This window comes from Lynx rufus, unplaced genomic scaffold (genome assembly GCF_022079265.1).
Source record: "Lynx rufus isolate CCGP_SWC_20201006 ecotype Redwood Valley unplaced genomic scaffold, mLynRuf1.p SCAF_4, whole genome shotgun sequence".
In the NCBI taxonomy this organism is placed as follows: Eukaryota; Metazoa; Chordata; class Mammalia; order Carnivora; family Felidae; genus Lynx; species Lynx rufus.
The window spans coordinates 164,818,742-164,829,472 of record NW_025814856.1 but is presented as its reverse complement, the minus strand read 5'-3'; the positions used below and the strand labels follow the sequence as shown (position 1 = coordinate 164,829,472).

General features: G+C 56.9%; 1 protein-coding gene across 5 annotated transcripts in view; it reads left to right on the top strand.

Annotated features, from left to right (window-relative positions):
- Positions 1-951: 951 nt before the first annotated feature.
- Positions 952-10,731, top strand: part of PRKAG2 (protein kinase AMP-activated non-catalytic subunit gamma 2) — a 261,354-nt gene continuing 251,574 nt past the window's right edge. For 2 of the 5 annotated variants that reach the window (XM_047094665.1, XM_047094664.1), the window contains exon 1: positions 956-1,568. In XM_047094665.1, the coding sequence (XP_046950621.1) occupies positions 1,455-1,568 (114 nt within the window). In that variant the 5' untranslated portion in view covers positions 956-1,454. Of the gene's footprint in view, positions 1,569-10,731 lie in introns of all 5 variants that reach the window. The other 3 variants (XM_047094666.1, XM_047094667.1, XM_047094668.1) reach the window with 3 other exon arrangements.

The following is a 10,731-nucleotide window of genomic DNA, read 5'->3' as shown; positions in this document are numbered from 1 at the left end:
CTTGCGGCCGGGGGCCGAGGTCGCGCCATCCTGGGGCCCTCGGAAGGGGGACGCCACCACGGACGCCCCCGGCCCTCCGCTACCCGCCGTGCTACGGCGGCAACGCAGGGGCACGTGGAAGCCTCGCCCGCGATTTCCGCCCCCGTTGATTTCCGCAGTCCCAGCAAGTCCGCGTTTGGGGCGGCGCGGGGCTGCGGCTCCTGCGCCCGCACTTACCGCCGCCCCACTGCGCACCCCTCGGCGCACCCGAGGAAAGCCGGGTGTCAGGCGGGTGGGGTGGGGTGTGAACCCCGCTCCCCGGTAACCCCGACCGCTCTCCGGGCGCCTGCGGGTCCGCACGCCGGGTGGGGAGGGGCCCGGGGCCGCGGTTTTCCCGGAAGCAAGTGCGGGTCAGTGCGCGTCCCGCCGCAAACCCCGGCTTCCGCCGCTGCGGGGTGGCCCGGCAGGGCGCGGCGGCGGCGCAGGGGGCTCGGGCCAGGAGCCAGACCCCGGGGGACGAGATGCTGCGCAAATCAGCTCCAGGCCGGTCCCGCGCCACCGCGGCCGGGAGACCCCGCCCGCCGGGCAGGCGACAACGTGCGGCGACCCGGGGGCGGCACGGGGAGCGGGCGAGCGGCGTGCGCCGTGCACTTCCTGTTCAGTGCACGCGGCCTTCCACCGCCCCGCGCTCGCCCAGCCTGCCGGGCCGCGCCGCCCCTCGCCGCCGGCTCCCTGTCCCCGGGACGCGGCGCGGCGGTGGGACGCAGCGGGCGCGCCCTCCGGCTGGCAGGGCCGCGCCAGCCGAGCCGCCGCCCGAACTTCGGCGCGCAGCCGAGCGGGGAGCCCAATTGCCGGGGCGTTCGCGTTTGCGCCTCCTCCTCCCTCCCCCCCGCCCCATCTCGCCCAGAAGGGGGACGGGCCGAGTTCCAGGCTCGGGGCTGGTTCATTCTGCGGCCCAGGATTATATTTACACACACACTGTCCCACTCTCGCCAGATTGTCCGCTTCGGCGCAGGCACGGGAGGGTTGTTTTCCAAAGTACCGTCTTTCCCTGCACCTGCCTTTCAGATCACCTCTGGGAACCTGTGGGAGGAGCTGACAGGGTGGACGATGTTGCTTCGCTTTGCAAAAGGAAGAAAACTTTGTCACCCCGAGGGAGACCTCTGCCACGCGTAACCCGGAGAGAGACCAAGAACCAGGACAGGCTTTGGCTTTGATTTTGCATCGATGAGCCCGTAAGGAGGAAGAGGACACGTGAACTCAGCGCACACGCCGACCGCCATCCTCCCCGGTGGCGGCGGCCCCAGGTACCTGCGCCACCTTCCCTCCCCGCGGAAGTCCCCACGCGGTGTCTCCGGGGTGGAAGGCTAATCATCAAGAGCGCGCGGCTCGAGGCCGACGGCGGGGGCCGGGCGAGGAAGGAGAGGACCGAATTGCAGGAACGAGTTACCCGGAATTAACTTCTGGTTAAAGTTATGGGAAGCTCGGCCATGGACACCAAGAAGAAGAAAGATGTTTCCAGCCCCGGCGAGAGCAGCGGCAAAAAAAATCCCAGCCAGAAGAGGCGTTCGCTGCGAGTGCACATCCCGGTGAGTGCCAGCAGCGCGGTGCCCGGCTCCCCACCCTCGCCCGGTCGTCTACCCCGGCGCCGAAGCGGTTAACGCGGGACGCCCCGCGCGCGCCGTGCGTGCCCCTCCTGTCACTTTGGGCCGCCCGGGGATGGGTGGCGGCGCGGGGTCGAGCTGGGCCGCCGATCCCGGGCTCCATCTCTCTCGGCGACCGTCAGCGGCGGCGCGGGAGGGGGCGCGCGGGGCGGCCGGTGGCGGGCTGGGCGTAGCCCCGGATCCCGCCTGGTGCGGGTGCTGGGGGGCGGCGCGTAGTGTTGTTTTGTTGAAAAAGGACGGTGTGGACTGCGCTCCGGGGAGGTGGAGCCGCGCGCGGCTGCCGGGGCCGGAGGGGCGGGGCAGTGGGCGGGGACAGCGCGCGGGAGGCTGGCGGGGGGGGGGAATGTGTGTGGCTGTGTAGCTGCGCCCCGAAACGGACCTTCCCCCTTCCCAGTTCCGCTCGGGGTGTGCCTGGGCCCGGGGCTCCGTGGGGGGGGGGTCCTCTGCAGCTATTCCTTTTGCCTGTCCCCGGGAGCACATTTCGGGCATTTGGGGGTTCGGGACTCCCTAACGCGTGCGGAGCTGCCACGAACTTCAGCCCCGGCCACGCCGGCAGCCCCGCCCGGACTTTGGCGACTTCGATCGGTCTGAGGCTCGACTCTGTGCAACTGGAGGGAGCGCCGGGAGGGGGCGTGCGCCCACCCTGGGTTTTGGCTACCCAGGGGAGCCGCGGCCTTCCCCAGCGTCCCCATCGGGAAGTCAGGTGGTGGGGCGTGCGGCGCAGCCCCTACGGGCACTCGAGAGAAACCCCCCAACTGGGTCACGCCCCTGACCTCCACCAGCCAAGTAAATGTTTGTCCAGATACACGGACGGACAGACGCACGCACACAGGCACAAACATACACACAGAGCGGTGGGCTCCGTAAAGAATGTTGGTTCTCTCCCTGGGGACGTTTAGTTCTCTCTCGGGGGATGACCGGTTCTGGGCACCGGGTGGGAGTGCGAGGTGAGTCCCAACCTCTGAGGACTGCCTCCGGCAGGGCTGGGGAGGGGCTGCTGGCCTCTCACTCCCCCCTGCGAACCCCCGTTAGGCACTTTCCTTCAGTGTTTGTTGAACAAAGCCCCCCCCCCTTCCCTTCCGTGTGTGCGTACACTCCCGCCTTATAGCGACGTTGAAATAAAACAATTCACGGGAAAGCTCTTGCGAACGTAAATAGTGTGGTATGAATGTATGGTTGTCACGTCTGCATCAGGGCAACTGGTTTTAAAAAGAGAGACCTAGAGAGAAGAAAATGACACTGCCCAGTGTCAGGCCATATTGTACCGAGGCGGACTGGTGAGGACGGTTCCAGATGCGGTGTTGGGGCCGCTGGAGGGGCGGTGCTGGTGGTGAGTGCGGGACAAAGTCCGGAACCCAGAAAAAGACTTGAGGGGCCACGCTGTGAAAGCGGGAAGGCCACGGTGTAGCTGGAATCCCCTGACCACCCTTCTTGCTGCTGGACGTGATTTTGGCTGCTTTTCACAACCTTCTGGGCATGATCCATCCCATACCCAGAAGTGCTTTTCACTCAGTTGTCCCACACATGTGTCTAGTGCTCTGGTTGATGGCGAGATCAGGGGTGAAAGAGAGGGTCTCTGTCTCCTTCCTTATAGGGCTTGTATTTGCTGGTGGGACCGGCGGGGGCGAGCTTCTTCTCGTTGACCATCTAGTAATTGCCTGTTGACCGCTGCACCGGGTTGGTGAGAGTCATACTCTAGTTGGGGAAATATGGCATTCAGACAGATGCTGGCACATGACCCAAGGGCATCCGATGACCGGTGCTGGCAGCCACTGCTTTCAGAGGGGAGAGAGGGGGAGGGGACAGCGTACTGACGTGTTCCGAGAGACATCAGACCCAGAGGTGGTAGGCAGGACAGAGCCACGTGTGAGAAGCCTGGATTACTCCCACCAGCGAACCAGCTGGAGCACCTCCATGAGTTGGGGGTTGGATGATGGCTTCCGGGTACAGCAAAGAGCCCCTTCTCATGGAAGAAAGGGTGTGGGAATCAGAAACGGAGTGAGGCCCCATCAAGGAGGGCCCTGAAGTAAGGTTGCCAGATTTAGCAAATAGAAATTTTGGATAAACAAGGAATAACTTTTTAGTACGTGAATGTCCCATGCGCCATTTGGGATGAACTTGTGCTGAAAATACCATCCATCGTTGTCTGAAATCCCAGCTTGGGTGTCCTGTATCTTTCCGGGCAGCTCTCACTGGTCCAGTGCACTCTCAGGAAAGAGCCCTCGTGAGGTCCCCAGTGTGTCCACACAGCTTGTCTCTGCACTGAATTGGATTGAGTCCCTTTTGGACGTGATTAGCCCCAGTCGTTCCCCCCGTATCTGGTGCATAAACAGAACCATGACCTAGGGTGTCGGGGTGTTGCAGTCACGGTGAACCTCCCTCCCAGGCTCTGATTATCTTATCATCTTTACCCTCCTTGCTACCAAGAGCACCTGCTGTGCCCTGAGACACCAGAATGGGGGATCCATTTCCGAGGTTGCCCTAGGGCCTATGGGTTATAGCAGGTAACAGAGACCTGGAATCACGAACTATAGTAACTGATGAACTGAACGCGATGAAGGGAGAATGGCCCTTGGGCCTGATGGAGGATGAAGCCTGGCTTGGTTTTAGTCCCTTCCTTAGGTGGCCGGGCTCACCCCTTTCTGGCAAAGGGGACGGTGGCAGAGAGGGGAGGAAGGGGAAGCGGGAGTTTGGACTCCTCTGGGGGTTGCCCGGGGCCTGTCAAGGAACGAGATGGGCGCCATGTTTAGAATCGTGGTGGGTTGGCGCCTCGCCCTGGTTCTCTTCCCTCAACCTTCCTCCCCAGTGTAAAGCAGGAATAATGATGAAGGTGGTGGGAATGGTTTTGGAAAGTAACTCCTTGGAAGCCTAGCCGTGTGTGGCATCCTGCCAGAACTTGGCCAGAGAAACCGTTGTCTGGAGAAGGTATATTCTTTTTTTGTTTGGTACCGGAAGAAGCAGCTTCTCTATTAATGCTGAAGTTCATATGTGCCAGACCTTTTTAAATTGATAACTGTGGACCGGCATACTGTGGGTCTTTGGAACTGTTTAGAAGCCAGTGATAGAGCAGGAGGCCATGGGGGAGGGAAGGGCTTCGGAGAGGAGGACTCTGCAGGAGCCTGAGGGGACACCGAGGCAGGCCTGCAGGAGCTCAGGCTCCAGGCAGTGGCCCGGTATTTACCGCCAATGGAAGGCATGGGTCCCCGGGCCTCCTGGGAGAGGTGCTCCAGAAATCCTTCACGGTCGCTGGAGACACACTAAAACTAGAGCCAAGAGTAGCTGGCTGGTCGCAGAAGGTTGTGAACACAGCACTTGGCTCGGGCAGGCCGGTCACTCGTGATGGCTTTGCCCGTGGAGGGGAAGCCTGACACTGCTTGAGGCCCAGCGCCTTCTACACGGCGGGGGGGGGGGGGGGGGGGATGCGCCTGTGACTTGCATGTGACCAATAGCCTCCATCCAACCACTTCCACTCTGTTCAGGGACCCCAGAAGGGGGGTGGGGCATGGGCTGGACGTAGGCGGGACCAGAGCCGCCCTTCTGCCCACCCCCGCCCCCCGGGGCGTGGAGGACCGAGTGCCTAGAGTGCTGGCTACCTGTCACATCACTAAAATACCGCAGCCTGAGCCTCAGTGAAAGGCAAGGGATGCCATGCAGTACAGGGAGGGTGTCGCTTTTGTTCTTGGCCTTGGCCTTGGTCAGTTTGTACCCCTTGAACAAGATTTGTTGAGTAGGGGTTTCAGGCAGGGTTTTCTGTGGTTCCTGGACCAGCCTAAGTACAAGCACCCGTTGTTTGTTTACTACATAAAATCCTGAGTAACAGCCCAGACCTCCTGAATCAGAATCTCTGAGGAGTGGGACCATGGTTCTGTGTTTCTGATAAGTTCTCCAGGTGTGTCTTATGCTTACAGTGGTGTAAATATTAAAATAATTGTTTTTCAACTTCCCCAGTGTTAGTACTGATCTGTTTCTTCTACCCCTGTGAGTTATTCTTTCTACCTATCTGTTTAGGTATCCATTCATCCATCTGTCCATCTACCCATCCATCTATTTATGTATCTGCCTGTCTATCTATCTATCTATCTATCTATCTATCTATGTATCTATCTATCTATCATCTATCCATCCATCCATCTACGTATGTATGTATGTATGTATGTATCTATCTATCTATCTATCTATCATCTATCCACTTATCCATCCATCCATCCACCCATCCATTTATGTATCTATCTATCCATCTATCCATCTACTTATGTATCTGTCTGTCTATCATCTATCTATCCATCCGTCCACCCACCCACCCACCCATCTATCTTATCTATCTATCTATCTATCTATCCATCCATCCATTTATCCATCCATCCATCCATCCATCCATCCATCCATCTACCCATCCACCTACTTATGTATGTATGTATGTATGTATGTATGTATATGTGTATGTATCTATCTATCTATCTATCATCTATCTTATCTATCATGTATCCATCTATGCATCCATCCATCCAATCCATCTATCTACTTATGTATCTGCTTGTCTATCTATCTATCTATCTATCTATCTATCTATCTATCTATCTATCTATATCTATCAGCTATACATCCATCCATCCATCTTCATATCTGTCATGTATACTTTTCCAGTTATCATTGGGAAGAGATGTCCTTGGCTACTGACTCTTGAACAATGGTAAGATACTTCTGGCTCCCAAATAAATATGGAAGCCCAGTGCGGGCCAGCCTGTCAGGGCACAACGGAATGTTTCTTGATTCTGCCCTATGGTGCATCTTGGACGCCCTGAGCGTAGGCTCTTCCAGGGCCCAGAGTATGATATCAGGACACTCAAGCTTCAGGCGAAGCTCCCCAGCGACGGAGTCTCCAGAACTGTCCTGTGGCTCCAGGGTTTATGAGTGAGGGCGGGGTACCCCTCCTCAGCTTGCAGGATGTGAGTGTGGCTGACTGGGGAGTGGGCTTCCTGAAGCATGGGCATGGCACGTTGGCTGAATGCCAGGAAGGCACAGTCAGGCGCCGAGCCTGTGGAGGGAATGGGCGGGAAGAGTATGGATAAAGAAGTCCCCTTCCTTGTGGGCTCTGCCCTGTGGCTTGTGCACACATCTCCAGGGACCAGCTCCCTTAGCGATATAAGCAGAGCATGCACAAAACTAAGGGATTTGCTGAGTCACCGTTCCGTGCCCTGGGGTGTGCCCTCGGGCTGGGATACACCCTTATCTCATCCCCCCACCCCACTTCACAGGTGGCCCCACTGAGAACAAGCACACCCCCCCATCCCAAGGTTGGATGACAGGTGGAAATGGAATGTGAGAGCTCAGCCTCTGCTGCCCGGTGCTCGCTGGGTCCTAGTACCCCATCTGTGGAGGGGTTCGAGCCCCTTGAGCAAACCAGGCTCTGATGACCTCTGCAACTATGGACGTCATGGAACATGATTTCAGCAAGCGGACATCTCTAGTACTCAGGTAGCAAAGACAGAAGCAGCCACCCAATATGGCTCGAATGCTCAGTATCCCGTCTTCCCACATGTCGTGTTAGGGTTTTCGTTGCTTTGCAAGTACCTCCCCCGCCCTGCTTGCTTTGAGCTGGCCTCCTCCTGGGGTGAAACCCAGCAGAGCTATATTCTACTGCTAACGTCCAGCCAGAGGTAGGACTTCTGAGGTTCCTAACCCCCAGATGGACTGAAGGAGCACGGAAGCACTTGGCCCTTACCTTCTCACCCGCTCAGACCTCATCCCGTAACTTCTAATTTTTTTTTAATGTTTTTTTTTTAATTTTTTAAATGTTTATTTCTGAGACAGAGACAGGCAGAGCATGAGTGGGGGAGGGGCACAGAGAGAGAGAGGGAGACACGGAATCTGAAGCAGGCTCCAGGCTCTGAGCTGTCGGCACAGACCCCGAAGCGGGGCTTGAACTCACAAACCGCGAGATCGTGACCTGAGCCGAAGTCAGAGGCTTGACCGACTGAGCCACCCAGGCGCCCCTTTAATGTTTATTTTTGAGAGAGAGAGAGAGAGAGAGAAACAGAGTACAAGAGGGGGAGGGGCAGAGAGAGAGGGAGACAGAAATTGAAGCAGGCTCTAGGCTCCAAGCTGTCAGCACAGACCCCGACAGGGGGCTCAAACCCACGAACCGTGAGATCATGACCTGAGCCGAAGTCGGACGCTCGACCGACTGAGCCACCCAGGCGCCCCCATCCCATAACTTCTCAATCGGTTTGTATCTTCTCAAACCATTCAGACAAATACACGTGCTTTTCCATGAGGCTGTCTCTCTGACTGTTTTCTTTTCCTTTTCCCATTTTTCCTTTTTGATTTGTTCAGCTCACTGCCAACGATGTTCTGTTTCTGGGCACCATTTTACTTTTATGGGGGCGACCCTGGTTACTAAACAGGGCAGCTGTCCCTACAGAGCTGGGTTAGAATCCAGCTCTGTTTCCCCATTCCCCTCCAGCCACCCTCCCTTTGACCCAGAACGGTGAATATGATGGCACGCGAAAACACCACCCGTCTCCTGCCTCTTTCAAGACGGTGGCCCAAACCGTCTTGAAACCCCACGATGCCAAACCAGAGGTCAAATTGTCGTCAAGGTCTTTTAAAATCTAGGGCAAATCAAGGCCCATGAGGCGCAGAGCCGTCAAGAGCTGAGGCCGAGTCCTTAATTTGCTTGGTGAACTGACTGTGATCTTCCTCTAACGGGGCAGAGGAGCCTTGTGACGGTCAAGCTGTGTCCCTGAGGCTTACCCACGGGGAACCTTAGAGACCCCACTGCACAGCGTATGCAGCTGGAACAGAGGAAGGGGTCGGCTCTTCCCGGGCCCGCCTTGGCCTCCAGGGGACAGCTGGCGTGGCCCACGGCGACACGGTTAATCCCAACCTCACTACCTCGTTCTTCCAGTGCCTACTCTGAAAATAATTTGGTCTCCATTCTTTTCCTTCCTGTTGACAGGAAGCCCTTCTCTGCCGGCTCAGGGGCTTGTCACAGACCAATCAGATACCACCCAGGCTTTGGGGTTTCTGCCAGGGCCTCTGTGTTTTGATGTACTCTGACCTGGCAGTGAGGTTGCTGGACAGTGTGCAGCAGAGACCGATTTGCTCTTGGTGGCCCCAGGGGTCCAGCCTTTTTTCCATGAGGTCAAGGCTGTGGGAAGCCCTGCATCGCTGTCCCCTTGCTGCGGAGGGGGAGCGCGGAGAGGGCTCAGCCGGCTGCAGAGCCCAGCTTGGGACGGCACTGGGGTGACCCCCCTTTGTGCGGAGCGGGGGTGGGAGGAGGGTGGGGGGATGGGGGAGCCGGAGGAAGGACACAACCCGGCCATGGGACACCGACTTCTTGGTCCTGAAAGAGAAGGAGGGCTGGGGGACGGCTGGGGATCACATTTACCGGTGGGTAGGGTTAAAGTTGGCACTGGGAAGCCAGTCGATTCATTTCTGTCTGTTTTCCAGGCGATGGGGTGGTTCTCAGGATTCAGAGATGAACAGGGTCATGGGTTGAATTGTGTCCCCCAAAAGGTCTGCTGAAGTCCTAACTCCTTGGTGCCTGTGCACGGGACCTTATTTGGAAATAGGGTCTTTGCGTGTGTGATTAGCCCGGTTAAGATGAGGCCATTAGGCCGGGCCCCTAACCCAGGATGACTGGCGCCCTTCTATGAAGAGAAGGGCGCAGACACTGAGGGAAGGTCACGCGAGGACAGAGGCAGCTCTGGGTTCCTTCCTCTTGGTTTCACCCCTTGCGGCATGGGCCATGCGACAGCCACCGGGTCGGGGCCTTGAGGCTGTGATCGCCTGGCCTCATTCTTGTCTACGGCATATTATGTAATCAAACACCCCAGAGAGATTCCTCCTCGAAATTCGGACACTGCTCGATGGGTAGTTTCATTCATAGTAGCTATGACTGATCAATATCATCGATTGTAAGATACCACCTGGGTTGTCGTCAGATTTGGCTAACACTGATCGACCACTTGCCATGTGGCAGGCCTGTATTTTTATATAAGCCACCTCTCTATCTCACCAATCAGCCTACCGTTATCGGTGTTCCTAGCCTCACCGTAGACAAAGGGGGTAGGCTGTCTGTGGCTCCCGGCTATTCTAGCCTAACCCGCCTAGAAAACTCTCGGTTGTGTTTTCACTGGGTTTTTGATGTCTCTGCTTGGCCCCACTCCAGCCCCGGGCTTTTGATGCCTCGAGACCAGTCCAGGCAGCGTGGCAGCGTGGGGGTGGGAGGTAAGGACTGCTCAGTAGGAAGGGGACACCACCCACGTGATGGGCACGCAAGAAACGAAACACCTGGTCTGGACAGCTGCCCTCTAGTGGTTTGCCAGGTCTCAGTACACTTTACGTGGCTCCTACATTTTTATTTCTATTTAATTTAATTTTTTTTTGAGAGAGCACGTATGCTCACGTGCACGAGTGTGGGAGGGGCAGAAAGAGAAGGTGAGAGAGAGAGTCCCAAGCAGCTCAGCACAGAGCGCGATTCGGGGCTCAGTCTCAAGACCATGAGATCACGACCTGAGCCAAGATGAAGAGTCGGACGCTCAGCCGACTGAGCCACTCAGACGCCCCAATGGCTCCTACATTTTTTTTTAAATTTTTTTTTTAACGTTTATTTATTTGAGACAGAGAGAGACAGAGCATGAACGGGGGAGGGGCAGAGAGAGAGGGAGACACAGAATCGGAAACAGGCTCCAGGCTCTGAGCCATCAGCCCAGAGCCCGACGTGGGGCTCGAACTCACGGACCGCGAGATCGTGACCTGAGCTGAAGTCGGACGCTTAACCGACTGCGCCACCCAGGCGCCCCGTTCCTACATTTTTTAGAGGAAGGTCATTGAAAGCAATTCTTTATCTTTCTCATCTCAAAAAGAAACAATCCACCTTCTATAATTTCATAGCTCTTTATTCTGTAGGTCTTTTTCATTTTTTTTTAATAATGGCATATTCGAATAAGCACTAAGCCAGGAATTGGAAAATCCTGTGTCGAGTCTTCTGCCAAACAGCCACCGAGCTTTCTCTTGGAAGGTCAGCAGACGCTTCGCGAAGGCCTGTTGTGTGCCAGGCACCGTGCAAGCCTCAGAGAGGACA